This window comes from Mangifera indica, chromosome 18 (assembly GCF_011075055.1).
Source record: "Mangifera indica cultivar Alphonso chromosome 18, CATAS_Mindica_2.1, whole genome shotgun sequence".
Lineage (NCBI taxonomy): Eukaryota > Viridiplantae > Streptophyta > Magnoliopsida > Sapindales > Anacardiaceae > Mangifera > Mangifera indica.
In genome coordinates, this window is record NC_058154.1 from 13,082,499 (window position 1) to 13,110,463 (window position 27,965).

The 27,965-nt window shown below is 34.2% G+C and overlaps 6 protein-coding genes across 9 annotated transcripts; 5 read left to right on the forward strand and 1 right to left on the reverse strand.

Annotated features, from left to right (window-relative positions):
- Nucleotides 1-490: 490 nt before the first annotated feature.
- On the forward strand, nt 491-2,739 carry LOC123201351 (GPI-anchored protein LLG1-like). The gene is made up of 3 exons (XM_044616812.1): nt 491-809; nt 895-951; nt 2,236-2,739. The coding sequence occupies exons 1-3, from the start codon at nt 731-733 to the stop codon at nt 2,604-2,606; spliced, it is 507 nt and encodes a 168-aa protein (XP_044472747.1). The 5' UTR covers nt 491-730; the 3' UTR covers nt 2,607-2,739.
- Nucleotides 2,740-5,987: 3,248 nt separating this feature from the next.
- On the forward strand, nt 5,988-12,272 carry LOC123201388 (uncharacterized WD repeat-containing protein C2A9.03-like). The gene is made up of 10 exons (XM_044616871.1): nt 5,988-6,264; nt 7,282-7,443; nt 7,598-7,765; nt 7,891-7,977; nt 8,353-8,487; nt 8,608-8,718; nt 9,042-9,133; nt 9,248-9,353; nt 9,506-9,592; nt 11,527-12,272. Exons 2-10 carry the CDS (start codon nt 7,303-7,305, stop codon nt 11,938-11,940), a joined length of 1,341 nt encoding a protein of 446 aa, XP_044472806.1. The 5' UTR covers nt 5,988-6,264; nt 7,282-7,302; the 3' UTR covers nt 11,941-12,272.
- A 203-nt stretch (nt 12,273-12,475) lies between these two features.
- LOC123201390 (photosystem I reaction center subunit V, chloroplastic-like) lies at nt 12,476-13,183 on the forward strand. Its single transcript, XM_044616873.1, has one exon. It carries the CDS (start codon nt 12,582-12,584, stop codon nt 13,062-13,064), a length of 483 nt encoding a protein of 160 aa, XP_044472808.1. The 5' UTR covers nt 12,476-12,581; the 3' UTR covers nt 13,065-13,183.
- A 415-nt stretch (nt 13,184-13,598) lies between these two features.
- Nucleotides 13,599-17,887, forward strand: LOC123201389 (high mobility group B protein 10). The gene is made up of 6 exons (XM_044616872.1): nt 13,599-14,090; nt 14,956-15,034; nt 15,327-15,489; nt 15,572-15,643; nt 16,609-16,970; nt 17,532-17,887. Exons 1-6 carry the CDS (start codon nt 13,915-13,917, stop codon nt 17,616-17,618), a joined length of 939 nt encoding a protein of 312 aa, XP_044472807.1. The 5' UTR covers nt 13,599-13,914; the 3' UTR covers nt 17,619-17,887.
- Nucleotides 17,888-20,896: 3,009 nt separating this feature from the next.
- Nucleotides 20,897-22,580, forward strand: LOC123201780 (zinc finger protein ZAT9-like). The gene is made up of 2 exons (XM_044617333.1): nt 20,897-21,154; nt 21,311-22,580. The coding sequence occupies exons 1-2, from the start codon at nt 20,897-20,899 to the stop codon at nt 22,340-22,342; spliced, it is 1,290 nt and encodes a 429-aa protein (XP_044473268.1). The 3' UTR covers nt 22,343-22,580.
- Nucleotides 22,581-24,076: 1,496 nt separating this feature from the next.
- Nucleotides 24,077-27,498, reverse strand: LOC123202027 (WPP domain-interacting protein 2-like). Of its 4 annotated transcripts, none has more exons than XM_044617741.1 (3): nt 27,379-27,498; nt 25,899-27,120; nt 24,077-25,073 (listed from the first exon to the last, which is right to left on the reverse strand). In XM_044617741.1, exons 2-3 carry the CDS (start codon nt 27,031-27,033, stop codon nt 24,325-24,327), a joined length of 1,884 nt encoding a protein of 627 aa, XP_044473676.1. In that variant the 5' UTR covers nt 27,034-27,120; nt 27,379-27,498; the 3' UTR covers nt 24,077-24,324. The 4 variants fall into 4 exon arrangements, with proteins under 4 accessions (XP_044473676.1, XP_044473678.1, XP_044473677.1 ...); XM_044617743.1 differs by having other exon boundaries at nt 25,899-27,043; nt 27,379-27,464; XM_044617742.1 differs by having other exon boundaries at nt 25,899-27,082; nt 27,379-27,402.
- Nucleotides 27,499-27,965: the final 467 nt, after the last annotated feature.

The following is a 27,965-nucleotide window of genomic DNA, read 5'->3' on the forward strand; positions in this document are numbered from 1 at the left end:
TTTCTGTAAGGTTTCAAGACCCGGTAAATTTTAACCAAGAACCTTTAAGTTGTACTCTGATCTAACAATGGGTTCCCACCCGTCAATAAGTAGCAGGGCAATGGTGTCAATCGTTCCTAGTTGAGTAGTACCTTGACACGAGCTTTAGACAGGATTGAACGGCTCGAATTTGATTTAAAAAATTATTTTGAACTTTTTAATTATTAAAATATTATTTTAATCTTATATGATACCAACATAAATTATTGAAGATTTTTCCGTAAGGTTTCAAGGCCCTGTAAATTTTAACCAAGAACCTTTAAATATTAAAGTTTTTTTGTTTTTTAAAGTCAAAACGTCTCTGCAAAGTCTATCTCTGTACAGCTACTAATTACTGGACAAGTACAACAGTCAAAACACCTCATACATCATTACATCAAACAGCAGTTTCTGTGTTTAAGATATTAACTTTTTTAATAAATAATAATAAAAAATACAAGTTTTCGCGTTTTATGGGTTGTCCTCTATTATCAGTTTCATCTTGCTAGTCCCCTTGTCTTTTTTATTACAAAATACTTTATGTTGAAACTTGTTGCATGTCTTCAATAAATATATATATAAATTCTAATTAATTCAGAATTGCAGCTGTTCCGTTTGGCTTAGCTTTGTCAGATTTAGTTTGTGCTGCGAAACCGTTAAAAGGCTTTATTCTTTAGAAGAGAACAGGTACAACATTGAAGAAACCACGGAGATGGGGCTGAGTAAGAGTTTCTCTTCAATTCTCTTTGTGTTTCTTTTTGTGGGTTTGTCTTCTTCAGCTTTCCTTTCAGGTAATGAAGGTTTATCGTTTTGTGTTTACATTTGTTTTTTTGGGTGCATTGATTGAATTTGTTGTTGTTCTTGATAATTCTGCAGATGATGTGTTTGGATCTCATGCTGCTACTGGCAGAAACCTTCTGCAAGCTAAGAAAGGTTTGATTTTTGCATCTTTAGTCGTTTGAGTTGATCTCTTATGAATTGGCATCATATCTAAGATCTCAAAATTTTCTATATTTATGATATACCCATGTGTTTTTCGGATAAATTTTGTTAGTGAAAAAAAACGAGCTCTAGGTTTTTTTTAGAAACCCCAGCCACATCATCATTGAAACCTAAGTCGATATTTGTTATAAGTGTACATAATTTTACTAGCGGAGGATATTGTGTTAGGAACCCGCATCCCTCAACCAGCCTTTCAGTCCTACAGGTGTTTTCCTGCACAAACTAATCACTGCAACGCAACACTTCCTCACAACATTCGAAATCCAGCTATGATTTCAATATGAAGGTAAGAGTCACAATCGGCTAATTTATTCAATCAAAACCAGGCAGTATCCAAGGCAAGACAGAAACGATGATCTGGAAACAAGAGGTGTCAGTTTCTCCCTTGGTCAAAGCCTTGCCGATTATTCCCTGACATTTTCCTTATCCCTCTAGTTCTTCCTTATTTGAGTCCCCACTTCTCTCTCAATTCTCTTTAATCTCCATGTGTCTGCATTTGTGCTTTGCCATGACTAACACCCAGCACACTATCTTCTAATGATAGGCTATTGGCTTCCTTAGGTTTCCTTTTGTATGCTTGCGTGATTGGTGGCCTAACAAATTGCGAATGTATGCATAGCTGTTTCTGAAATAAGCTTAGGCTGCTGCTCATAGAGACTAAATCTTCTTGTTAGATTTGTGAGAACTGCAAGGTTTACAATTCTAATGACAATATCGCATTTTGTGGGGTATGAGTACATGAATCTTTTGCACCATCTTGTCATATCGCCGACTATGGAACATCCTTGTAGAAGGGTAAATAATTGGATAGATCAATAGGTAATAGTCTGAGTTTATGAGACATGCTGGATGCTTCAGTAGTACTTTTCTGCAACATCAGGGGACCTGAATTTTCAAAGTTTATCAATGTTGATGTTTTGACGAGTCTTGCTGCTTCAGACACACACCGCATATTTATACTATTATTCAGTAAAAGGTATGCTTAAAACAAGTCCAAATTCAAGCCAATAACACCTATTTTGCTCATGTCTTGATTGTTTCCTGCTTTGTGATCCCTTGAGACCAAGGCTGTCAAATGAACTGTTCGAGTAAAGTATGGTTGGAATGTGTTTTTGCATAGAGCATATTAAGAAATGTAGATATTGTTGAGTTCAGTTTCAAGCTGAGCTTAATTATAACTTCTTAGACTAATACATTATCTTGCACAATCTGCAGCTTGCCCTGTGAACTTTGAGTTCCAGAATTACACCATCATCACAAGCCAATGCAAAGGACCAGATTACCCAGCCAATAGCTGTTGCAATGCTTTTAAGGAATTCGCCTGCCCTTTCGCCGATGAAATCAATGACTTAACAACAGATTGTGCTTCAACCATGTTCAGCTACATAAACCTGCATGGAAAATACCCTCCTGGCCTTTTTGCCGCTGAGTGTCGCGAAGATAAGGAAGGACTTCCATGCCCGGCACTTCCACCATCAATGTCAGTCAAAGCTAACATGGGTGCTGTCACAGGTAATCCATCCATGCTGCTAATGGTGACAAGTAGCTTCCTAGTGCTGTTGTTCCAGTTACTAAAAGTCACATAACTGTCATTCTTGTGATTGCTGATAGTTTATATGTTCAGAGTTAAAGAAATCACTTTGAGTAAGGCATACAGAGAATTGAAACCCCGTATGTATTTTTCATTGAAACATAAAAGGGCACCTCCATTTTTATTCATTGCAACATTGACTTAGGCAGAAGCATATAATCGAATTATCAAGGTCTTTACTTGATGTGTATGCACAATTATACCAACTGTTGACGCATTGTAAACGTTTGGCCTACCATGTTCATCTTTCGAGCTTAACTAATGACATTGACAAATAATCAAGGGCCGGATAACTTAACTTTAAATTTGATTTGAGTTTATTCGAACTCAAATATTCAAATAAACTTAGACTTGACTCTTCTATGAAAAAGGTTCAGTCTTTGACTCAAATTCATTTGATTGGAGCTTGAGCTGAGCTGTTTGGATGAATCCATGCCTAATAAATAGACACAAATACCCTCTGCCAAACTCTTTACTCAAATAACCAAATTTAAAAATTTTATGAATTCATTTTCGCATATCCTTGACAATTTTGTGTTTTAAGAGATGGTTCCTTCATTATAATATTGAGATATCTTATATGATATTGAAAAACATTAAATGCAAACACCTAATAATAAAATATCTTCCATCCATTTGGTGGGTGGCATTTATTTATTTATTACCGTGAATAAATAAAAAGATAAGTTAGAGGTGAACGTATCTAGATACCCTTTTGTTAATTTTACAAAATTTGTAAAGGAAAAAAATATTATAAAAGTACATTTCAAGCTGCATGGCTTGATAATTTTCGAGAATGATAACTTTATATCTTAGTTATTACCAAAGGATGGGTGAATTATTTATGTATAATTCATCTATGATTGGGTTTGGTTTAATTTGAATCGAATTTAAATAAAATTTAATTTGAAATCATATTAAATTTAAAAGAGTTAATTCCATATTAATGAGTTAAAGTTTGATCTAAGTTAAAAGAAAATTAATTTTACATTTAATATAAATCGATTTAAATTTAAATATTCATATGGGTTTTAACTCTCTTTGTTTTATGTAAATAGACATAATCTATTCCATTTAAGGGCAAATTTGATCATCAAATCAACTCGATGTGTGATTGGTCATACTGCAATGATAAAATATCAACATTACCAAATGAGTACTTGCATCTCTTATTATTTAAACTTATTTTTAAATTATAAAGAGTAATGCTATATATATTTAAATACGAGTATTAAATTAAGTATCAAAATAATATATTATTATATAATTAGATGTTATTTTATTTTTAATTTAAAATTATTAATTATATAATGATATATTATTTTATTACTTAATTTAGTTTTTTTTATATAGTTTAATTAATATATAAAATGTCTAAAAATGGTATATATGACATGTTTACACATTTTGCCACTCATAATTTTGTCACATCAAATTTAAATAGCCAATTATGACATGGTAAAAACTACGTTTGGAAACTTGTCCCATAATCCCGCATCTAACAAAAAATTAGTTTACAAAGAAAGGTTAAGTTTGTGTCAAATTGTGTTTGAGTTAAAACTCTAATTTAATAATTTATGTTCTCTTATATATTAAATTAAATAAATAAAAATTTTAATATTAATATATTGTTAAAAAATATACTTGAACTCATGCTCGAAACCTCCGCTTTAAATCATTTGGATAATTGTATTATCTTAATTTTGATCATTATCTAAATTACTTAATCTTTAGCTCTTAAAAATAGGTCAAAAGGCTTGTTTCCACCTAAAGTATAGTAAAATTTTAAAATCTCACTCTCTAATTTTCAAAAACTCAAATACTCACATATGAACAATTTTTTATTAAAAATATCAGTTAAAAATAGAGGTAAAAACCGTTATTTATTTAAAAAAAAATTAAAATTTTATTATATTTTTCCTCTTTAAGTTTAAACATATCACATTCCCCCTCACCTAACATTTTCAACTTTTGAAAAGTGGCTTTTTCCCGTAAACCTAGGGTTTTTGTCTCTTCATTCCTTAGGCCACCGATAACTTTCTCTGTCATTGATAAATGAAAGGCCAAACGACTATTTCCCACCCAAAGTATGTTGTAATGTCAAGTTTCCACCCTTTAACTATAGAAACACCAAATACCTATCCATAGTCAGTTAAAAATAACGGTGGTAAGGGTAAAATCGTTATTTTCTCTATAATATTAAAAAATAAATTAAAATATAATCTATTTTTACCCCCCTAAACTTTGAAAACTAAAATTTCCCCCAACATAAGTTTTAAAAAATGACAGTTTCACTCTAGGGTTTGGTTTTGAAATCTCCAACAACCTCTCCAACTTCATTGCCAACAACCTCTCTCTCCCGAAGCATCCTCTCCTTTCAGCGATCTCTTTTCTCCCATTTGGAGGGTTGATCGACATTAGAGACGCCTTGGGAGACGAAGTCGTCTTCGTCTGGGAAGACGAAGTTCTTCATCTCTCAAGGTGTCTTTGACGTCAATCGACCCTCCAAATGGGAGGAAAGAGATCGCCGAAAGGAGAGGATACTTCGGGAGAGAGAGGTCGTTGGCAATGGAGTCGGAGAGGTCGTCGAAGATTTCAAAACCAAACCCTAGGGTGAAATTGCCATTTTTTAAAACTTGGGGGGGGGGGGAGGGAGGAAAGAGATAAAATTTTCAGGCGTTATGGTTCTGTTAAATTTAACCGCTATGAGTGGGTATTTAGTATTTCCATAATTAAAGGGTGGAAATTTGACATTACAGTATACCTTGGGTGGGAAATAGTCGTTTGGCCTAAATGAAACTTACAAACCAAGATGCCAATGATAGACAAATGATAATGAAGAATGAAAGTGATGAATTTTCATCTCCATCGAATCTTATCTGACAACAAAAATCAGCCTCAGACGAAGCTTCCATTTTTTAATTTGTCTCCTCTTAAAACCAAATCAACGAAAACTGAAGCTGATTAATGTTGTTCGATATCCATTCAATGAAGACAAAGATTCGTCTTCTTCATTCTTTGCTATCGTTCGTCGTCATCAGTGTCTCCATTTGTAGATTTTTTTTTGTCGATAGTAGAAAAAGAAGAAGAAGTTGTCATGGCAAAAAAATGGAAAAAAAAAAGCCTTAAGTTTATAGAAAAATTATCATTTTTCAAAATTTGAAAATCTTAAATGAGGATAAATTGTAATTTTTTAAATTTGAAAAAAAAAATATAATAAAATTTTAATTTTTTGAAATTTTTAATAAATAATAATTTTATTTTTAATTTTAATTAAAATTTTTAACAAAAAAAATTTATGATTGGTGTTTAAATTTTTAAAAAATATAATAAAAATAAATATTTTTGCAATAGAAAGCGAAATGTCCCTTTCAATTCATCGCATCTGCTTCAAGCCTTCAAGCAGGTCCCTTTCATTACCAGTACTGTAGATAAACACAAACCCCTCTCTGTCTCTCTCGCGTAATTCTCTTCATTTTCTCGATTTCTCGCGATCGTTTCAACCCACCGTCAATTTTATTTATTTCTTTTAGTTTCAGTCGAGTTTTGGTTTACAAAAATCGGTGATATAAATCTTCCATCAGGCACTGCGGTTTCTGAAATCAATTATTCAGATCGGAGCTTTTCACTATAAACCCCAATTCTTAAAAGAGGTGAATTTTATTTTCTGGGATTTTTATTTTTTGTGATTTTAATTTTGATTTGGTCGCATTTGGTTTCCAATGTTTTAGTTGCTTCTTTTTGGTTTGATTTTGTAGATTAACATGTATAGGTTAAAGCTGTATGGAGTTCTATTTTTGATTACTTGATTTGGTTATTTGTTATTGTATTTTGTTATCTTATGTGACAATTTTTTTTTTTTGTCGTCTGAATAAAAATTTTTGGTTGTGTTTTAAGCTATTATTGGTAGAATTTGACTAAAAAGAAAAAGCCCTAAAAACTAAGGAAGCAAAGGGTTCTAAAGTTGGAGGCTTTTGGATTTTGTATTTGGAGTTAAATTGGCTTGTGCATGTAAAAGTTTGATTTCCATTTTCTTAAATTCTATGCGGTTGTATAAGAGCATATCTCGAAGTTATATTGCGAGATTGTGATGTGAAATATTTTTATTACTTGAAGAATTAATTGAAGGGGAAGAGGAAGATAGTTATCATCCCATAAGTATCTATAATGGACCTTATCTAAGTGTAGCTTCCTTGCTTTGTCCGTTGTTTGCATGAACACAGTGTTTGTATTGGGAAATTAGTGAAAGGTATAGTAGTTGTAGAAGGTACAAAAGGGGTTTGAGCTCTCACATTTTGATCTTTGCTGCTTGGGAGGCATGATGCAACATGATTTATAGCCTTAATTGATGTCAAATTTTCATAAGCGGTGACTTGCATATTGTAGTTTAGTGTGCAACATCACTATCTAGGTTAAATTCCAGCCTAGTACCCTCTTGGTCTTCGCTTGTCAGAGATTTTCTTTTGTGCTTTATCATTGTCTTTTCTATAAAGAAAGACTTCTTTTCCATATATGAGATAACAGAAAATCTAATGCAAGTCAATTCACTCCGCCTTTCTTAAAAGCATTTCAACTCTTAATCTAGTATAAGAAGATTCTGTTTATTTTATTTCACATATTTGACTAAACAATTATTTTGTTCTCTGTTGCGTAAACTCCTATTGGTGTAGGTGTGATTTATTGGGCTAAATATGTCTAATTACCAAGGGGATGATGCTGAGTATATGGCAGATGAGTATGACATTGAAGACATAGATGATGATGTGGATGAACAATTTCGTGGCAGATATATAGGCGGATCAGATTCTGAATTCGAGGAATTTGAATACTCGGCACGTAGTTTTTATAGACTAATGTGTAGACTTAAAAACTTGAATCAATATTTGTTATTATTATTCAATGGAATGTAAATTCTAAATATTTATTTTATTTGAAGTTTTGCCTTGTCATTATAGAGTTTGAGTAGTTTTTATGTGACTTGTGCAGAATAATAAGTCAACTGATACTTCTGCTGCTCAAGCTAGAAGGGGTAAAGATATCCAAGGTATACCTTGGGACAGGCTAAGTATCACCAGGGAAAAGTACAGACAGACTAGGCTAGAAGAGTATAAGAATTATGAAAACATCCCTCAGTCTGGAGAAGGGTCAGGAAAGGTACAAATTGCTACTTTTTTTCTCCTTTATCCCATTTTTTCCATTTCAAGTTGGATATGTTAATCCTGCTATTTTATTGGAATTTGAATCAATCCTTCTGTTTTTTCTTTTTCTCCTGTGAGCAGGATTGCAAGATTACTAGGAAAGGGGCTTTGTTTTATGAGTTCAGAAGAAATTCTAGATCTGTGAAATCCACGATTCTTCATTTTCAGGTAGTTGAATGCAAATTTGTATGTGATTACCTATCAGCTAAAATCTTTTCTCCTCTCTCTTGGCTCTTTGCTTTCATTTATTCATTTATTTAGGGTAATATCTGTTTAGCATGAGTAACTAAATGAATTATTCTCGTCAGAGTCCTTACTGAAATAGCTTTTTGTTGCATAATTCACAGTACATACTGATCAATTTTTGTTTTCTTGGTAAATATGTAGCCTAGAAATGGAGATGGGTTAGGATTCAACATAGTTGAGGCATGCACTGTGATTTGTGATTTTATGAAATGGTTTTACATAGTAATGATGTGTGTTTGTCTTGTTGAAAAATAATTTTCATGTGTTTGTCTGACATCTTTGTTTTCCTGTTTTTAGCTAAGGAACTTGGTTTGGGCTACGTCAAAGCATGATGTCTACCTTATGTCACATTATTCAATCGTTCATTGGTCTTCGTTAACTTGCAGCAGGTCTCAGGTTCTCAACGTGTCTGGCCACGTGGCACCAACCGAAGTTAGTGTCTTTTAACTAAATTTAGATCTGTAAAACTACATTACATTTCTCTACTCAAAATTTTTGCAGCATGAACTATTTCATTGATAAAATTTACTAATGTACTTTTATTTGATGTAGAAACACCCTGGCAGTCTCTTGGAAGGATTTACGCAGACTCAAGTTAGCACTCTTGCAGTAAAGGATAACTTGCTAGTTGCTGGTGGATTTCAGGGAGAATTAATATGCAAGGTGAGACAGTGAAGTGATGATATCTTGCATGCCATCTTGTCTAAATTATGGCAACCCTTTCTTGGATTACGATTTTCATTTATATTGTCTAAATATACCTGCATCTTGGAGTGCCTTTGGTTGAAGAGCTTCTTTTATTTAAGGGATCCATTACTGAATATGATGGGTGATATCAAAAGTTTTGATGTATGACCACAGTTAATGTTTTTATTAGCCTTAATATTAGTCATGTTGCTCCCATCTAGACCTTGTTAAGGATCACAAAGTTGGTTTTTGCTCACAACAAGGTTAATGGTTCTTTTTGCTCTCGTGCATACATACAGCATCTGGATCGATCTGGAGTGAGTTTTTGTTCTCGGACAACATATGAGGATAATGCTATTACCAATGCTCTTGATATCTATGTCAATCCTAGGTGTGTATTCTCTTTTTTCTTGCTGCTGGCAGAAATATTCTCTCCAACCCCCTCAAAAAAAAAAAAAAAAAAAAAAGAGCTGCATTTAATTTATCTTTTGCTTTTCATTGCCAGTGGTGCAATCCATTTCACTGCCTCAAATAATGACTGTGGTGTCAGAGACTTTGATATGGAAAAGTATCAACTCTCTAGGCATTTTCATTTTCCTTGGCCAGTGAATGTAAGTTTTTCCAATTGAATAGTCCATTTGTCCATATGGTATTTGATACCTTTGTTCCGTTACGGTTTTGTACTTCATTTTCTGGTCAACGTATGACACACATGCAGGCTGAAGCTTTCAGTTGAATCGTTTTCCTTTTTCACTTTTTGCAGCATACTTCAATGAGCCCTGATGGTAAGCTTCTAATCATCGTTGGAGACAACCCAGATGGTATTTTGGTGGATTCTAATACCGGAAAGGTAATTGTCTGTGTTTTTGTCAATATATTGCTTTTTCTTATTTTCACGTTTATTTTTGTGGAAGTTAATAAAGAAAAAATGACTTGGTGTCAATGCATGTATACCTGAAGTTTTTTTTTTATAGGAAAATATAATAATAATTATTCATTTATTTCATTGAAAAGTAATTAGCAACATGGGAGTTTATATTCAATCATATGAGCTAACTTTTCAGACCTGGAAGATCTACCTACTATAGAATGAAAATATACCTGCAAGTAATTTTCCATTACCTATTGTACACATACAAGTTGACCTACCTACCATACAAATTTCCTTCAAATAATGATTCACAAAAAATTAGGAGATAATTTCCCTCCTTTATATTTGGTAATTTGGAACAATTGCAATTTCCCTGAGGTCTTTTTATTCTATTAACAAAAAACTTAAATAACCTAAATCCCGAGATTAATGCTTGGAGTTCTACACTCCCCTGTCATGTATGTCAATCATGCCTAGCTTGGACTTTAAATCTTCAAAGTTGGTTTCGAGGTTAGGCTTTTAGTCAGTATGTCTGTTGTTTGAGAACATGTTGGGCTTTGTATTAGTTTGATAACACCTTTTAATTCTTCTTTGATGAAGTGGTGTTCAATCTCTCTGTCTTTTGCCCATCATGTTGAATTGGGTGTTAATGGCAGAGTTGTTTTCAGATTCTCATAGATTCTTCATCCATAATTTCAAATTCTCCAATAATTTCTTTAACCAAATTCTTTCACATATTTTATGCGACATTGCTGTGAACTTAACCTCTGCACTGCTTTCCACTACAATGAATTATTTTTTGCTTTGCCATTTGCCAAGTAACTGAATTTCCTAATACATGGGTGCAATAACCATAGTAGATCGTCTGTTAAGCCTAGTTTGCACTTTGCATCATTCCATGTTTATTTTTGATGTTTTCTTGAAGTATAACCCTTTGCCAGGATTTTTCTTTAGATTCTGCAGTATTTTGTGTACAACCTTGAGGTGCTTCTTAATTGGATTGTTCATGAATTTGTCTACCATACTTATTGCAAATCCTATGTCAAGTCTTGTGTAAGAGAGACAAATAAACTTTCTAACAAGCCTTCAATATCTACCTTATCCATGGTAGGACTTTTTCTTCCATAATTGAAATACATTTTTGAGATCGTGCAACCTTAGTGCGAAGAAAATACTTAAGATAACCAAGTCTTTGACTTCAAATTCTTTGGCCGTAATGTTCTTAAAATGAGTCAATTCATCCTCAAGATTTCCTGTGAATGAAATCATCTACGTAAACAATAAAAATGACAAAATTTTCCAGTAGGTGAATGTTACATCCATTGAGTTGTAGAACTTTCTAGTTTCGGGAGAGTTGCATTTTTACCCCTTTTGGTTTGGACAGTATCTAAAGGAATATGCATTTCATCAATTTAGGATCAAACCTGCTTCAATGTAGTTGGTTTATGTGAACATTGTTGTACAGCCAAATACTCTAACGGGGATATATGAGTGTCAGGATACAAACAACTTTTGAGTTTCTTGAACCAAAAGGGAAATAGTTTCTCAAGATACAAGACATTTTGGATGACCTAATTGATATTGTCATGACATAACAATACTGAACGATTGTTGTACAGCCAAATACTTTAACAGGGATATATGAGTGTCAGGATACAACAAACTTTTGAGTTTCTTGAACAAAAAGGGAAATAGTTTCTCAAGATACAAGACATTTTGGATGACCTAATTGATATTGTCATGACATAACAATTTTATCTTTATTTTTGCTAGAAATAACCACAGAAGAGGTTTTCTGAGATTGCCTTCATGAACTTTGGCTTCGAAAGGATTAATGCTCTCAATTCTATAACATCTGGATCCTGGAATTAGAAATTAAAGCATTTACTTGTTTATATTTGTAATTTTTGCAGACCATCATGCCATTTTGTGGGCACTTAGACTTCTCATTTGCATCAGCATGGCACCCTGATGGTGTCACATTTGCTACAGGAAACCAAGACAAAACCTGCCGAGTTTGGGATGCAAGGAATCTATCTCAGTCTGTTGCTGTTTTGAAGGGCAACCTTGGAGCCATCCGGTCCATTCGTTATTCATCTGATGGTTCTTACATGGCTACAGCTGAGCCTGCTGACTTTGTGCATGTGTATGATGTTAAAAGTGGATATGAAAGGGAGCAGGAAATTGACTTCTTTGGTGAGATATCTGGGATATCATACAGCCCAGACACAGAGGCACTGTTTATTGGTGTTTGGGACCGAACATACGGTAGCCTCCTGGAATACGGTCGTTGCCGAAACTACTCATACTTAGATTCCTTAATTTGAGATGGATGTGTGATGTGCAAATAAGTGGCATGTTGATGCAGTGTGTACTTTCGTTCTATTGAGAAACTTAGTATCATGCACACACATATGTAGGAGGGAGATAAAAAAAAGTAGTTGTAAATGTAATATGATGTGCAATGTCTTAGTTGTCATAGTTCGCTACTGGTGGAGTTGAGTTGATGCTGATGATCATGAAGGGGAGGGAATGTACAGAAGGCTGGAAAGCAAACAAGCACTGTTCTATTTGAGTTATAAACAATTGACAGAGATAAAACTTTGGCATCCTGATTAACAGGACAATTAATTTCATCAATCAATCCTGCTTTTTTTTATTTGTGTTATTTGTTGCTTTTTCTCCGTTTACGGTTGCTTTCTTTCTTTTACCCCAAAATATATTCAGATGGCTTTTCTCTTGTGATCCATAATGTTTTCTAACTGATGCCAAGAATCTCTGATCCACAAGACAACCAATAAAGCAAAGCCAACTCAGTTTCCAAAATCTTTCTTCACTGATTTCCAGCCTCAGAAATCTTCCCTTCACATTTTTCGACCATCGGTGTGGATTATAAGATCTACTTCCACACCACTGGCTTCTTCTCATCTCTTTGCTCTTCCATTCTGTTCTATTGACCATCATCACCATGGCAGCATCAGCAGCTTCTTCCACTATGTTCACTCTCTCTTTCTCTTCTTCCCAAACCCACCAAGTTTCCCCTTCCAATATCTCCTTCCAAGGCCTCAGACCCCTCTCCACCAAAACCAAATCTTCCCTCCCCAAACTCTCCACTTCTTCCAAAAAATCCAATTTTGGCGCCATCAAAGCTGAGCTCAACCCTTCCCTTGTCATCAGTCTCAGCACCGGCCTCTCCTTGTTCTTGGGGAGGTTTGTCTTCTTTAACTTCCAGAGAGAGAACGTGGCCAAGCAAGGTTTGCCTGAGCAGAATGGAGTCACTCACTTCGAAGCGGGAGACACTCGTGCTAAGGAATACGTTAGTCTCTTGAAATCAAATGACCCTGTTGGCTTCAACATCGTTGATGTTCTTGCTTGGGGCTCCATTGGCCATATTGTTGCTTACTACATCTTGGCTACTTCCAGCAATGGCTATGATCCCAAGTTCTTCTGATTTTGTTCGTCAAGTGTAACTTCATTACTAATTGTATAGTGGAAATTACTCTGTTGTTGTGTCTTCAGATTTCAGATTCATGTACTCTGAATGCTTTAGTTAATTGCTTTGCAAAAATATTTTCATTGTTTCGGCTTCTTTATTCTTGAAACCAAATAATAACCCATCAAGAGAATATATAATTAACAGCAACAAGATGATCTCTCGCTGGCTCGGAGATTCATTTGACAGCAATAAGATTGGAAAATTTTGTCTTGGGATAGTAAGTAATGAGTTTAAAAAATAAAGTACTTTGAAGGGAAGTCCTGTATCTTCAAACTTGAAAATGCCTATCAAAATCTGCTGTTTAAAGATGATTTATGAGTCAGTTTTAGAAATCCATTTTATGATGAGTTTATATAAATAAAATTTAGGGTTTAGAGTTCAAAATACAAACTTGGTGAAGAATTATTCGACCTTCCATATAGTAATTTTCGACCATTCCATCTCAACACACCCACCTCCAAGACAAGCAAATAAAATATAATAAAGATTTCCCATGGCTTCTCAATTAAACTTCTTCGACTTGATAATTTAGTATTAAAAAAATGATAATTATAATAAAGTCAATATCTTGCTTTACCTTTACCCTTCTCATATCACCCAATCTCATCTTCATCTCCTCTATTGCATCTTTAAGTTGCCCTCTAACGCTCATTCTTTGCTGGAAGTACCAACAAAACTTTCATTTCCCAATTACTAAGATATTAAATTTTTTTGTTATTTTTCCCTAAAAACCTTATTATAAGGTGGAGCAAATATATTAAACCGCCATCATCTGTCTTTTCCATCTTCACCTCTCTCACTAAAAATGTCGACCCACATTATAAATGGCCAAAATTCTTCACTCACTTCCGACAATAACGCCAACTCTTCTTCTACTTGTTACCCTTCTGCAACTGCCAACTACGAGGATGTTGTTCAAAGTTCTGATCTTTTTTGGGCCACTCTCAAGGCCTTTCACAAGTCGTTTGGTATCAAATTTAAGTATGTCACTTTTTCTTTGTTTCTAGTTTTTCGTCTTTAAAGTTGGTAGCTTTCATGTTTCTGGGGTGCTTTGATGTGTTTTATTCATCTGGGTTGTTTCGTTCTTTGTTGTATGTTTTTTGTTGTTCGTTTTTTCTGTGTAATATACTTGTTTTGACTCGTATTTGGCAAAAATGGGTGGCTATAAGATAGTATATTCATGTTATGCTTTAAGCGTTTTTTAGTTTGGTGGTTGAGAGCAGAATTTTTAGTAGCCATGACACTGCAGCTCTGACCATTTGTAACTTCACTATAGATTTAACAACTGGGGATTTGATTTCCTCAGAAAGTTGTCTTAGCGCTGTAGATTTTTGCCATGTTTGACAATGAGGTATTGAGTCAGATCTTAGCTGTTTTGGTTCCGTTGAGAAGTTTGCAGTTCAGCAGTATTTACAAAATTAATTAACATTTGCGAGAGAATTAAATTTTGAGTCTTGAGAAGACAAGGAATCTCTCTGTTTTGTAAAGTGGATATAATGTGATCTTTCTTCCCTGTAAACACACGGTAGTATATCAGGTTAGTTGCTGGTTTTATTTGTTTTTGTCATGATTTAATACTGTGTATTAACAGACCTGCACGGTCTGGAAGTTTGCCCGGAAATTCATAAAATATAATTTAGATTATAACAAAGTATACGATTACTTTAGAGGTCATCTAAATGTTCCTTGTCCTCTGTATTTTTCTGTTTATCTCTTGATGTATGGCAATCATCTGCTTCTGCTCAAGCACATAAATTCTTATGGCAGGCCTTTTTTAAAGTAAAAACTACAGAAGGAAAGGTTGAATATGAGTTATGTTATTTTGATTTTCTTTTCTATTACATAGGATTCCTACTGTTGGAGGGAAGGAACTAGATCTACATCGCCTTTTTGTTGAGGTGACATCTCGTGGTGGCCTTGAGAAGGTATGTGTGATTACCTATTTCATAATTAGTGAGAAGGATGCTGTTTGCTATGTAGAACTTGTGTATCTGTGACAAAACTTAGTGTCACAAAAATGGTGACAACTCATTCTCCTAACTTTTCTCGGTTAGGTTCCCAGCTAGTCCATAATTTTAGAATGGGTGCAAGTTGATCTGCTTAGGATCCTGATGGTTGAGGGAATATATTTTGTAGAATATCTTTCTATTTCTGCTTTGCAACTTAATGTTGGAATTTCTCTTCCTTAGATTTTGAGTTCTCTTGAAATGGTTTCAGGTAATCAGAGACCGCATATGGAAGGAGGTCATTGTGGTCTTCAATTTCCCAACAACTATCACCAGCGCATCATTTGTCTTACGGAAGTATTATCTGTCATTACTTTATCATTATGAGCAGGCATATTACTTCCGCAAACAAGTCCCTTCATCATCAATTCCGGGTACTTGGAAATATGACTTTTGAATGGACTAATTTTGTTTCCCATAGATTTCAAATACATATATTCCTGTTGTTTTTGACAGATGCCATAAACGGGAGTCTTGACAATGGATCTGTACACCAAGAGGAAGGTGCAGTTGCGAACCAGTTAGGAGGTCAGTGTATTTTTTATATTAATTTTTGCATGGTTTTTTGTTCTGTATTGAAGTATAATTGCATTAACTTTCTCATCATTTGTTTTCTGCCTGTGATTAAAAAATAATTTGTTGTTTGTATGCTAGTTGTGAAGATAGATAGGTTTACGGTATAGGGGTTCATAATCACTTTTGGTTGTATGACTTGTATCCACGCTGTATCAAAATAAATGGGACCACCTAATGTATTTATGTGCTGATGTTTATTACGAACACGAGATGTGACTGTGTTATGTGGTTTCCTATTATAAAGTTTAGATCAACTTTTTTAATGGAAAAGAGATGATTATTTATATCTTTTTTTTCTCTTGCTGAAATTTGGTTAACAATTTTCTGTTGCATAGTAAATCTACTTGGCAATGCATGTATTTTTGATTGCCAATGACATGCTAGATGAACAATGCCTCAGCACGTAAAGTTTGATTACTATTTATTTGGCACTCCCTTTGGTTTCATCTATTAGGCTTTGCATATTTGGATCTTTCTTCATGCTTTGGAGATTTTTGTTGGCTACTCATACACATGATAGTAACTTAGGCTCTATGTATTGCAATTGGTGCTTTAATTGCTTTCTTGAACTTCAGTTGATAGTAAGTCAGTCTGGTACATTGTCCTTTTTGCTTCAAGTTCTGAAAGCTCTAGTTAAGAAAGGGGGGAAAAAAAATTGAACTTTTGTTGGACATGGTGTCTGTATACTTGTTTTCTTAATTTAAGTTAAAATATTTCTAAGAGCAGTACTATGTAGATCCATTTTGAGTCAAAGTGGGTACATATAGTTTTATTATTTCTAAACATCTTTAACAGTTTCGCCTGCTTAGATTTGTCAGTGCTTGCCAAATTTCTTTCTTTTTTCATTTTTTTGCTAGTTGAATATATGCAGCATGCATCACAGCAATAAGGATCTTTGTTTTATATTTTGAGTGCAGGGAGTCTGGAGTTGCAACCTGGCTGTTCGGTTACTGGTATTATTGATGGAAAGTTTGATACTGGATATCTTATTACTGTGAACTTTGGTTCTGAAAAGCTTAAAGGTGTTCTATATCATATTCCTCATATGCTTCATGCGTCTCAGAGTTCTAATGCTTCAGTTATACCTACCCACCGTCGCCGGAAGAGATCTCGGTTGGCTTTACAAGATCCATCTCGACCCAAGTCAAATCGTAGTGGTTATAATTTCTTCTTTGCTGAGCACTATGCCCGCCTGAAGCCTCACTATCATGGACAGGAGAAAGCCATCAGCAAGAAGATAGGGATCCTTTGGAGCAATCTTACAGTGGCTGAAAAACAGGTATTACACCGATTCTTAGTTTTTGATTTATCTCTGGTGATTTGTGGTTTTCAATATGGCTCTTGCTCAAGTAGATTACTTTATATAATAGGTAGACATTTGTTGATTTATGCTGTGTGAACATTTTCTTGGAAAAGTCTTCAATGGACCCTTCATATGCCATTTAAGGATTGAAATAGATACAAAGTCATAGAACCTTTTTGCTAGCAGCATGATTTTCAACAATTAATGCGACATGGATATTTCTATTTAGTAGGCAATGACTTTTGATGAAAATCACGTGTAACTTCATATGTAATTAATTTACGAAGTACCCTTTTTCGTTGAAAGAGTTTCTGGAGAGCAAGCTAATTGTAGTGACAGATACACTGTCTGTGAATTAGTGAATGATTTTAATTTTCTCTGAATTTGTATTTACATACTATTGACGTTTCTTGATTTCACCTCAAGATGGCAGCAAGGAAGGCACATTGTTGGTTGTTTATAGTGAATTATACTAAATGAGCATCATGAAGTTTGATTATGATTGGGAACCTTATGCGTTCACATATGCTGATGCAGGTTTATCAGGAGAAAGGACAGAAGGACAAGGAACGATACAAGACCGAGATGTTGGAATACAAGTCCTATGATTCAACCGTTCAATAGGGTGTCAAAATCTTTAGTCATCTGGAAATCTGTCTTTGATTAGGGCTAGTTTTTGTTGCTGTTGTTGTTGTGTCATTGTTATTACTGGTACTGTATTCCTAATCTGTTTAGCCATTTCCTTAAGAAAAGAATATGCCCCATTTGCAAATACTGAGGTAGTTTGAGAATGAGATGGGAGGCAATTCTGTAACATATCATGTGATATTTGGCTATTATTGTGCTCATTACTAATCTAGTTTCTCACCTTCAGTAAAATTGTTTGTTGTACATGTGGGTGTTTAAATACTTTAGAGCTTCATTTGTCTAAATATTTTAGGTGATGTGGGATAGGGTTGGATTCGATTTGAAATGTTTGAACTCAAATTCAAGATCAAATGGAATAAATCAAAAGACTGAATTTGTTTTCATAAATAAACTGAGCTTGAATTGATTTGAATATTTCAGTTTGAGTCGGCTTAGATTGACTAAAAAGTTAAATTGTTTTGTAGTCAAATTTGAGTTTCAGTTTATCTATATTGAGTTGGCTCTTATCAATTCAAATTGATTTCAAATTAGACTTTGTTCAGGCTTAGTACAAAAACCAGAAAGTGTAATTAACACGGTGAAACCATATAAATGGTAGACAATGTCAACAAGAAAGTGTTATCAAAAGTGGAGAATGTCTGCAAGAAAGTGTAATCAAAAGGTGAAAACAAGAAGCGCAGACCAGCATAAAAAGGTAATTAAAAAGTTATTGAATCTTGGATTGATGGAATTGAACCTGACGTCAATCGAACACGTTACCTTAGGAACTGGAGACAGATGCGCTGCGCTTGCGCCATGGATTCTTCAAATGCGGGGGCCGCTAACTAAAATTTAATAAATCTTAAAAAGATGTTCATTGCCGCTTAAAGATGATTAAGTTTTAAACGTTCTTAAATATTTCTTACCCTCTGGATTTTTTTATGAAGTATATGATAATATATGGAAAGATATCTTGTTAGATTTTTCAATGGGGTTTATGGTAATTTTACTAAGGGATTTAACATTTGCTAAGAATGAGATAAAATTAGAGATTGATGAGTATAACATAATTATCTCTTCGTCTTGCTCTGCTATAATTATTTTATTTTTATATAATTCTTTTTGTTTTTTGTTTATTTTTTAATTTTATTTAAAGATAAAAGTGAAAAAACATGAAAGTGGTGACAATGTATAGGAAAGACGATTTGAGTTAGTCAAGAATAGATCTTCTATGGGAGGTAGGAGAAAACAGAGAAATGAGAAAGTGGTCAATATTTTCAAGTGGGATGGGAATAAAAATCCCCAATTATCCCTATAACTGAGATAAGGTGGGAGCAGAGACAATTTTCATCAAAAGAGGATGATGATGTGACTGAAAATAAGAAATATAACCCTGTTTTACTGCTTTGTTATCTCTAAATAAAATTAATTCATTATTTAATATGAAGATTGAAATATATATATATATATATATATATATATATATATATATATATAAAATCATAAATAGTTAGTATGAATTCATTCTTAATTGTTTATTGAATTGAGACAAGGATAAGTGTAAACTATGTATAATAGTCTCATCATACCATAATTACAATGGGTAATATTATAAATTCTTATTACCATACAAGTTCCATGTTAAAATAATTTCACATTATATGATTATCACTCAAAATATAAATTTTAGAATACCATTTGAGATTAGAGTATTAGTAACCCTACACTTTCTAAATTTTACCACAAATTTCTTATATTATTTGATATATTCAAATGTTAAATTTACATAAATGACACATTATATGAATATTAAATTCTAATGAAGACTTATAGTTTAAGGCATTATTAGTGTAATATCAATCTTTGATATCAAATCAGATCCTCTCCAAATTGAAGATTACAAGCAATGCTTTATATATGGAAACTTGATAATGAGAAAATCTTGCCATATAGAAATAGTGTAAAATCTCCTTCTCCAATGGTCAAATTGTAATAAGTTTCATAAATTGTGCCCTGGCAATGCCTAAAATTGTGGTAGGAAGATGCCAACTTCCCATATGAAAAAAACCAAGTAATTCAAGGTCATGACTCCACCCACCAACCCATTTTCATATTACATCAAATTTCAGTAAAAATGTGCAGTTAAAGACATAGTTTTCTTCATAGTTGAAGCTAATTATGTGAATTCAATTTGTTTTTTATTTTTTCCATGTGGGTATTGGTCAAAATTGTGACTTGAAGACTTGGAATGTAGTGTCCCATTTATAAGAAATTGTTGTGCCAAAGTTTCATGCATATTCATTCATTTTGTCATCTCCTTGTAGTCAACAAGAATTATCACTAAAACTTAGACTTCTGACTCCTTTTTTCACATATAGTGAAAATTAACGTAATTCCATTCATCCAATTTACCACTTATACATGTATATTGCCTTACACAAAAATTAATCACAAAATTAGTTTCAATATATAAGTTGAGTTGAGATGCATGGGGGTTAAAATTCTTTTTGCTAATTAACAAATTTTATTATTTTATATAATACAAGATTAATCACTAGAAAATATCTAGATCTTGCTAATACATGAAGTGTAAAATGGTGGACTCAATTTAACTTGTTTTTTTTTTTTTTTAATTTATTTTTATTATTTACATTATCATTAATTAGAAAATTTTAAAGATAGCAATGACAGAAGATAAGTATCAATAGAATTTAAATCCAAAACTCAGCTTACCCCTATTGCCTCAAGTTACCATATATTTTTTCCAAATTCCAAAGAGAGAATCCTAATCGCACATTGTAACAATGCCCTCCAAAAGAAATTAATTACCCTTTTTTATATAAGGAATGTAATTAACAAATTTAAAAAAGCTTTCATTTCATTTAAATCCAAATATTAATTTGCTTGTTTTGTGATTATCGGGAATCCTAATCACTCTCTAAGAAGTCAAAAAGCATTAGGAATTCATTCATAAAACCCTAATTCTTCTTATTTATTTTGATATTAATCAAGTTATATTTTGTGTATCAATTAATGAAACCACTGTGAGAGCCAAAGAGCCTTAGAACGTGCCTCACTACTTCTTTCTCTTCATCTTCTTAAATTCTTCCCTCTTTTGAGTTCTTGATTTTAAGATTTTGTTTACGTATAAGCTTAAAAGAAAATAAGAAAACCTAACTCTTTAGTGGGTCAGTAAAAAACTCTTTGTTTCTTGCTAGTTCTTCGGTTGGTTTGTTTGTTCACGTCACTGTCTTTGTATACACTTGAAAACAGTGATGGCTCAAGTTGAAGAAACTCAACATCATCAAGAAGTTGCTGAGATGGATTTGAAAGATGAAGCAGTTTCAGCTATGAAGAAGGAGAAGGAGGTTGACGTAGGAGATGCTGGTGGTGATTTATCTTCGATGCCCAAGATGGACAAGTCTGAGAATATGGAAGAAGGTAAAAAGGATTATGATTTTGATTCTGTTACCGAAGCTAAAGTTTTGTTAAGATATTGCAGTGAGTGTGGTAGGCAGTTTACTTCTGGGAAGGCCTTGGGAGGTCACAAGCGAGCTTGTCTTCAGAAAAATAATCAACCAAAGCTGACGATTGGTAAGAAAGTAGTGACTCCTGTGCGACTGGATCAGGAGGAGGGTGATGGTGTATTCAATTGTTTTGTGTGTAAACAGCCTTTCAGATCTTTGAAGTCTTTGTATGGTCACATGAGGAAGCATCCCGAGAGAGAATGGAGAGGGATTCGACCTCCACAGGAAGCTATTAATAATAATGGTGATAACGATCACGATGAAGAATCTGAGTATAGCGACGACGCTATTGGATCCGCTGTGGATTTGGTGGAGTCTTTGAAGACCTGGCCAGTTAAGGTCAAAAGAAGCCACAAGTCATCATCTGACCCTCGTTTCTCTACTTGTGTTTCCGAGGAAGAGGATGTTGATGGTGAAGCTGAAGCTATGCAACAAGCTGTCAATGATCTCTTACTGCTTGCTGAACATCGATCCAATAAGCAACTAGATTCTGGTCGTGGCGTGTTGAAGATCAAGGAAGATGGGGTTGAAAAAAAGACTGAAATTTTGTTGGAAGGTAAGCTTGAGAAGAAGAATAATAATAATAAGAGGTGTAATTCAGAGGAGACTTGGAGTGACAACAATGATGAGGAGAATTGTGAGATGGAGTTGTCGAGGAAGACGAAACTGTACTTGAAGAAGAAAAAGAGGAGACTTGCTGAATTTGATGATATGGATTGGTTGAGTGAAGATGAAGCAACAGTAATGGCTCCTCAAACCTATCCGTGCCCAATTTGTAACAAGGTTTTCAGTAAGCATCAAGCTCTGGGAGGTCACGTAGCAAGCCACAACAAGAACAAGAACATCATTGGTGCGAAAGAATCATCAACTTCCATGGCGGCCTCAGCTTCCGAGGAAGGGAATGGTGACAATAATGGTATGGAGAATGAGAAGCAAACAAGCGGTGGTGGCGATAATGAGCATCAGTGTAACATATGCAGCAAGATATTCCCAACTGGTCAGGCTCTTGGAGGACACAAAAGGTGCCACTGGACAGGCCCGCCTGAGGCATTTTCGAGCTCCAGTCAGGTGACAACATCTGCCGGTGAAGTTACTCAGACAACTCGAAAGAGGCGACTTCTTGATTTCGATCTTAACATGACACCACCTGAGTATTTTCAGATCTATGGTAGTGAAACAGCAGCTCTCCATTAAACAGCTAATTCTTCTCACAAAATGAGAAATTTTAATGAATCTGTCAAGGGTCTACCTCAGTAGATTGATTGACTTTCAACTATTTGTTAGCTTTGAATCTCTCTTAGTTATGCTTTTCTTTAGTGGGGTCATTGAGACCTTCTCTTTTAGTGTTATATTTTTCTCCATGTAAAGCATGATAATCCATTTACAAGTGAGGTCAATTGTAAGTGGAGGTGACAACAGAACAGTGAAGAGATTGGCCTAGGATAGCAAAAGTCAATTAGCAATTCATCAACTTTATATATTTCTTTTAAGTCAATTGAAACTTTAATTGTCTGGAGAGTTTAATTATCTTGAAAGGGTCTTCGTTTGATTGAGATGTAGAATTATAAACTTGCAAGTTTTTTATTATTTTATGTAGCAAAGAAGTATTACATTGGAGACAATATTGCTTACATTGCAATAAGTAGTTTCTTGTCAATGTTTAGTGGTTAGCTAGGTTATTCAATATTCTTAATATGCCCACTTGAATTTGCTGTGATTTTGAGACCAAGTCATTGTGGAAAAATTTTGCTGTAGATGAAGTTTCTTATGGATGCTTCAAGGCACATTTGACAAGCAAAAATGAAGATGATATATATATATATATATATATATATATGGATGGTGCTGATAGGTTGTGTTGTGTGTTCGCTTATGGGAGAAAGAAGGGCGGGCTAACTCACCTGCTTTCTAGACAGATTCTCGTGACCAAATGAAAGCAACATCTTGTAGACAAAATCATTGACTTTAATCACTTTCTCACCTTTCTCACGGCATGTTCTTAACTCTTCAAATAGTATAACATTATGATCATCTTTTAAGTTTCTCTGTTAATTCCCTTCATTTAAGATATATCATATAGCAATGGTTTTTTTCAGGGTAAACTATTTTATTACTATTTTCGTCTAATTCCTCATTCAACATTGACATCACAGAAGAGGAAGAGCCTCCCAAAAAAATAAAAAAAAGTAGAAAAAGAATTGTTAGAGAAAAAGTTATGGGAGAGGAAGAGAGCTCTAGTGAAAAAATATTTGTAAACCTTTGAACTCAAGTTAAGTGGGCAAGAACTTTAATTCGAATTTGACTTGTTTGAGCCGAACATGGATTTGAATCCGAGCAGATGCATTAATGTTGTGTTATTACAGAATATTTAGAATCAATTTGGCTAATCATTATCTGCATTATTAAACACTCGTGATTTTCCTTGTGATACAGACAGACTCAAGAACAAGTAATGAGACTGGCTTTACAAAGTAAACTTTGTTTTCATGCACTTTTATTTAGTGCTCCATGACCATGAAAAGGGGCAGTGTTCGTTTCTGTTTGATTATCATAAGGGTTCATGGAACACGAATGCCTTCTTTTTTCCAGAATAAGAAATCAACAACTGAGATATGAGCCATGTGCACTTTCTGTGGTGTGAAGTGCTTGATGCCAAATATAACAGGCATTATTAGGCAGCACATGGTTAATAGTCCAATTTTAGTGACCATTTTGATGGCTATAAACCGGTGCCATAGGCACAAACTATAGCATATCCTCCTTTGCAGATTTACCTTTTTTTTTGTTTTGGGTGTTTGAACCGCAAAGCCTTCAGTTAAATTAAATGGGCGGTCAAATGCAGATTGCAGACAAACATAGTCGTATATACAATTATCATCTGCTCATATTCATGCAGAAGCCTGCAAATGGAGACCAATGATCATCATATCTTTAAATCCGCATAACCATAGAATGCTAACTATATATTTGTGTACATTAGATATAAACTAAAAGAACAGGATTGAAATCAATGAGCCATAGAGGAACATTTAAAAACATGGTAGAAAATACCACACGCTTCCTTCAGCACCGCCCTCATGAAAAGAAACAAGTGGTTCTATGTTACACCAATGAAATCCAATATTCAAATCTTGGCCTAAATGTTGCAATTACACAAAAAGAACCCATCTCAAAGCTTATGTGGGTATGGCAACTCCTGAATAGGGTGACAACTGAGAGAGAAACAGACAAAATACCAAGACCAGTAATATAAACTGTATGAGAAAACATGAAGTAATCTTAAATATCCCCTTCTGCATCTTCAAAAGCGCATCAGTCCCCAATATATCTCCACAATGTTTTTCCAACTTCTGTGCTTGTTTCTTCACTACTACTGCCTTGCTTTCAGCTTCTATAAGCTTGTTTAGCATCCGTGTTCGCTCCTCAACTAAAGTTTCTTGCTCTTTAAAGAGTGTAATGGGATCGCCTGCAGCACCTTTCACCTTCTCCATTGTTCTCGTTAATACCAGATGCTCAATTTCAGCCTCGATCTTTTGCTGAAAGAGACCTTCAAGTTCAGCCTCCATCTCAATACATTTTTCGGGCTGTAAATCAATAGTGCTCCCTAACTCTTCCTTTAATGGCTTGCTACTGTTTAAAGTGGTTTCTAGTTCAACAACCCTCGCATCTTTCACCTGAAGCATAGCCTTGGCCTCTTCCAATTTTCTTTCTAAATATTCAACATTCTGAGTTAAGCTTAATACCTGCATTTCCAAGGAACATGTAGCACTTTCTCTAATCTTTTCAGAACCCAATTGACTGGATGAATTAGGTCCCTGGTTTTGTGCATCCGTACAAGTAGAATCCACAGGTTCACTGATACCCTTGAACGAATTGTTATGCAGTGATGTGGCATCCTTCCCAATCTCCCCAAACTTCTGAACCTCTAAATAATCATATCCATGTTGACATTCAAATAAAAATTCATGCAGAGAATATACACAAGGATTTAAGCATAAAACACACCTCAATTTTGATCTTGAGCCTTAAATTCTCCATTTAATTTCAGGAAATCAAGCTTAAGCAAATCAACTACAAGATAAGCACATGCCACTTAAAATTTTAAAACCAGCCAACAAGCCATATCCGGTAAATTTAAGAATCTATTTAACAAGGTTACTTCTTCAGTTGATTTGGTTTCCAAAAAGAATATTAACAAAACAAACCTACGTGAACAGAAATAATATATTGCTTATTGAGAAATTCCTTTTCGTTGTTAGTACAGACATATGTTCTCAAATCCACATGTTAAACTAGATAGATTCCATACATGGTTAATTTGACAATCAAGCAACGTAAAATTTCATATTTTTAAACCAACTGATATACCCATTTGGTTATTATACCAAATCAAGCAAAGTTAAATTCCGTATCTCAAGAGAAGATATGAACAAGGACAAAAACTTAAACAATAATGTGAATTTGGCATTTCTACCAACAAACAATTATGATCTCTGTGTTTTCCCATTAAACAAGAAGTTGTAAGTAATATTTATTTTCAGATCAATGAACTTCATGCCTATATCTTCATGGCCAAAATAAGTATCAAATGAACTCAGATATTAGATAATAAGGAGATATCATATGATTGAAAAGAAGCAAAAAAGCTAATACAGCACATTACTGTGATACACATGCAAATAACCATAATAAATAGAGTTTCTACAAACCAAAAAAAAAAAAAAAAGTGAAAGAAAGAAGGTACACCTACCTCTTTCAAGGGCTTCCTGCACAGACTGAAGGGTAAGGATAGACTCAATCAAAGGATCCCGATCTGTAGAGAGACTGTGGTTCTCACTTTTCTCCCCCTTAGCATCCCAAGACAAGTCTGCTAAGTCATCTTGGGAAAGATCTTCAGCTTCTCCGGCATTCTCTTTGGTGAAACCAGTTTGAACTTCTTCACCTTGTTCACACGCATGTGCGTCATCACTATTTTCCCCATCATAACTCATTGACCTTCCACTTTGCTTTCCATTACTAGTCACAGAAAATGTACCCTGCATAAAGACAAAGTTGGAGGTTCTCGAGTCAGATTCCATGCTGGAATGAGAGTTTTCTTTCTCGATTTTGATCCTTTCTCCTCTAGGCTTCTTACTGCATTCAGCCCGACTCTTTCCTAGTTGAGCCCCTTGAGTAGAATTACTCCCACTCTTCGTGCTCAAATTCTTCATAAATTTCTTCTCTCTTGCATAACCCAATATAGCAGGTAATTCATATCTCGTTTTTCGAGCACTGGCTGCCGTAGAAGATTTACTACTTCGGTCCTCACTGTTCTCAGAATCTGTGCCAGCCATAAAAGCAGATCCAACAGCAAACCTAGAATCTAAACTAGAGCCATGTGTTGCAAAGCCATCAAGACTACCCACATTTTTCATCACATTTGCAGATCCAACAGAACCCTCACAATTCTGCCTGGCCTCCACTGATGACATATCTACTGGTTTAGTTGGATTTACAGCACCAGAAATCCCCCGCTTTACAGCTTTACTACTATCAACACTGGTCCCAGCATCCTTAACAAAATCCCTCCTGATTCGCCTCCATTTCTTCAACCCATACCCTTTCGTCATTGGAGGTGAAACTCCAGCTGGGGATTTCATTGCCAATGAAGGTGAATTCGACAGTTGCACACTGTCAACACCCTTTCCATGGCTACCAACTGGCTCTATATTATTAGCATCATGACTTACACTACCATCCAACTTGTTAATCTCATTTAAGAAAGATCCATTATTCTTAACAGAGTCGTCATCAAAATGAGATACAGTTCCTTTAGTGCCAACAGCCTCATTATCTTCTACAGATTCAAGAGCTGAACATTCATTCTCCAAATCCATGTCTAACATCCCTCAAATTCTTCAAAAGAACCAGTGAGATCAAGATCAAGAAAATTAACTACCATTCCAGCAGAATCATGTCCAAATTACCAAAATCTGAAAAATGATCAACCAAACCAGTGCACTGTTTCTTGAAAAATCTACTTTGGCACCAAATTAAATCCAATTCTACATAATTTGATTATATTCAACAATTGAACAGAAAAACAACACAAAAGAGCTCAAATTGCTACAAAGTTCATTAAAAAAGTTAAAGCTTTAAATTCATTTCATAAAAAGTTTCAAAATTTATATTTAATTGAATGAAAATAATGAATTCCCACAAATATAATACACAGAAGTTATGGGGCGTACCTTTTATATTCATCCATGAAAAGCAAAAATAGAAGGATTTGGAAACCCTAAACTATGGTCGAAATTGGATATTTATAGCCATGAATTATTATCATTATTTAATTAGTTGATAAAAATAATTAAAAAATAAAAGAATGAAGGTGGGGTGTGCAGGAATGGCCACATGGATAAGATGGTCCACACACAGAAGTGAGCATTGCTGGCCATCTGATCTGGGACACATCAATATCACAAGATCGGTTTTGTGAAATGACAAGATTACCCCCACCTATCCCCAATGCACTTGGACCTAAGCCTTAGAAAGAATTCTTAAACTCAGACAAAAAGATGACATCTTGAGATGTTAAGTTAGTCTCTTTGAATTTTATTGGTTTAAAAATTGAACAACCTCATAATAATAGTTGCTTTCTCACTTTACAATTGTCACATATATATTTTTCATATATGTGTTATCAATTGATTATATATTAATATAAATTTGAATTAAAAAATACTTCAAATAAAGTTTTAAGAACCAAATTGTCATTTAACTTTAGTAAACATTATAAAGTCATTAAAAATATATTTTAACTTTTCAATGTCATTTA

Excerpts from the sequence above, each read along its gene's own strand:
- LOC123201351 (XM_044616812.1), top strand. The coding sequence starts at position 731 with ATGGGGCTGAGTAAGAGTTTCTCTTCAATTCTCTTTGTGTTTCTTTTT. Across the intron at positions 810-894 it reads TTCTTCAGCTTTCCTTTCAG|ATGATGTGTTTGGATCTCAT; the intron begins GTAATGAAGGTT and ends ATAATTCTGCAG. Across the intron at positions 952-2,235 it reads CCTTCTGCAAGCTAAGAAAG|CTTGCCCTGTGAACTTTGAG; the intron begins GTTTGATTTTTG and ends CACAATCTGCAG.
- LOC123201388 (XM_044616871.1), top strand. The coding sequence starts at position 7,303 with ATGTCTAATTACCAAGGGGATGATGCTGAGTATATGGCAGATGAGTAT. Across the intron at positions 7,444-7,597 it reads TCGAGGAATTTGAATACTCG|AATAATAAGTCAACTGATAC; the intron begins GCACGTAGTTTT and ends TGACTTGTGCAG. Across the intron at positions 7,978-8,352 it reads CCACGATTCTTCATTTTCAG|CTAAGGAACTTGGTTTGGGC; the intron begins GTAGTTGAATGC and ends TCCTGTTTTTAG.
- LOC123201390 (XM_044616873.1), top strand. The coding sequence starts at position 12,582 with ATGGCAGCATCAGCAGCTTCTTCCACTATGTTCACTCTCTCTTTCTCT.
- LOC123201389 (XM_044616872.1), top strand. The coding sequence starts at position 13,915 with ATGTCGACCCACATTATAAATGGCCAAAATTCTTCACTCACTTCCGAC. Across the intron at positions 14,091-14,955 it reads TCGTTTGGTATCAAATTTAA|GATTCCTACTGTTGGAGGGA; the intron begins GTATGTCACTTT and ends TCTATTACATAG. Across the intron at positions 16,971-17,531 it reads TTACAGTGGCTGAAAAACAG|GTTTATCAGGAGAAAGGACA; the intron begins GTATTACACCGA and ends ATGCTGATGCAG.
- LOC123201780 (XM_044617333.1), top strand. The coding sequence starts at position 20,897 with ATGGCTCAAGTTGAAGAAACTCAACATCATCAAGAAGTTGCTGAGATG. Across the intron at positions 21,155-21,310 it reads GGCAGTTTACTTCTGGGAAG|TCTTTGTATGGTCACATGAG; the intron begins GCCTTGGGAGGT and ends AGATCTTTGAAG.
- LOC123202027 (XM_044617741.1), bottom strand. The coding sequence starts at position 27,033 with ATGTTAGACATGGATTTGGAGAATGAATGTTCAGCTCTTGAATCTGTA. Across the intron at positions 25,074-25,898 it reads GCAGGAAGCCCTTGAAAGAG|AGGTTCAGAAGTTTGGGGAG; the intron begins GTAGGTGTACCT and ends ATGATTATTTAG.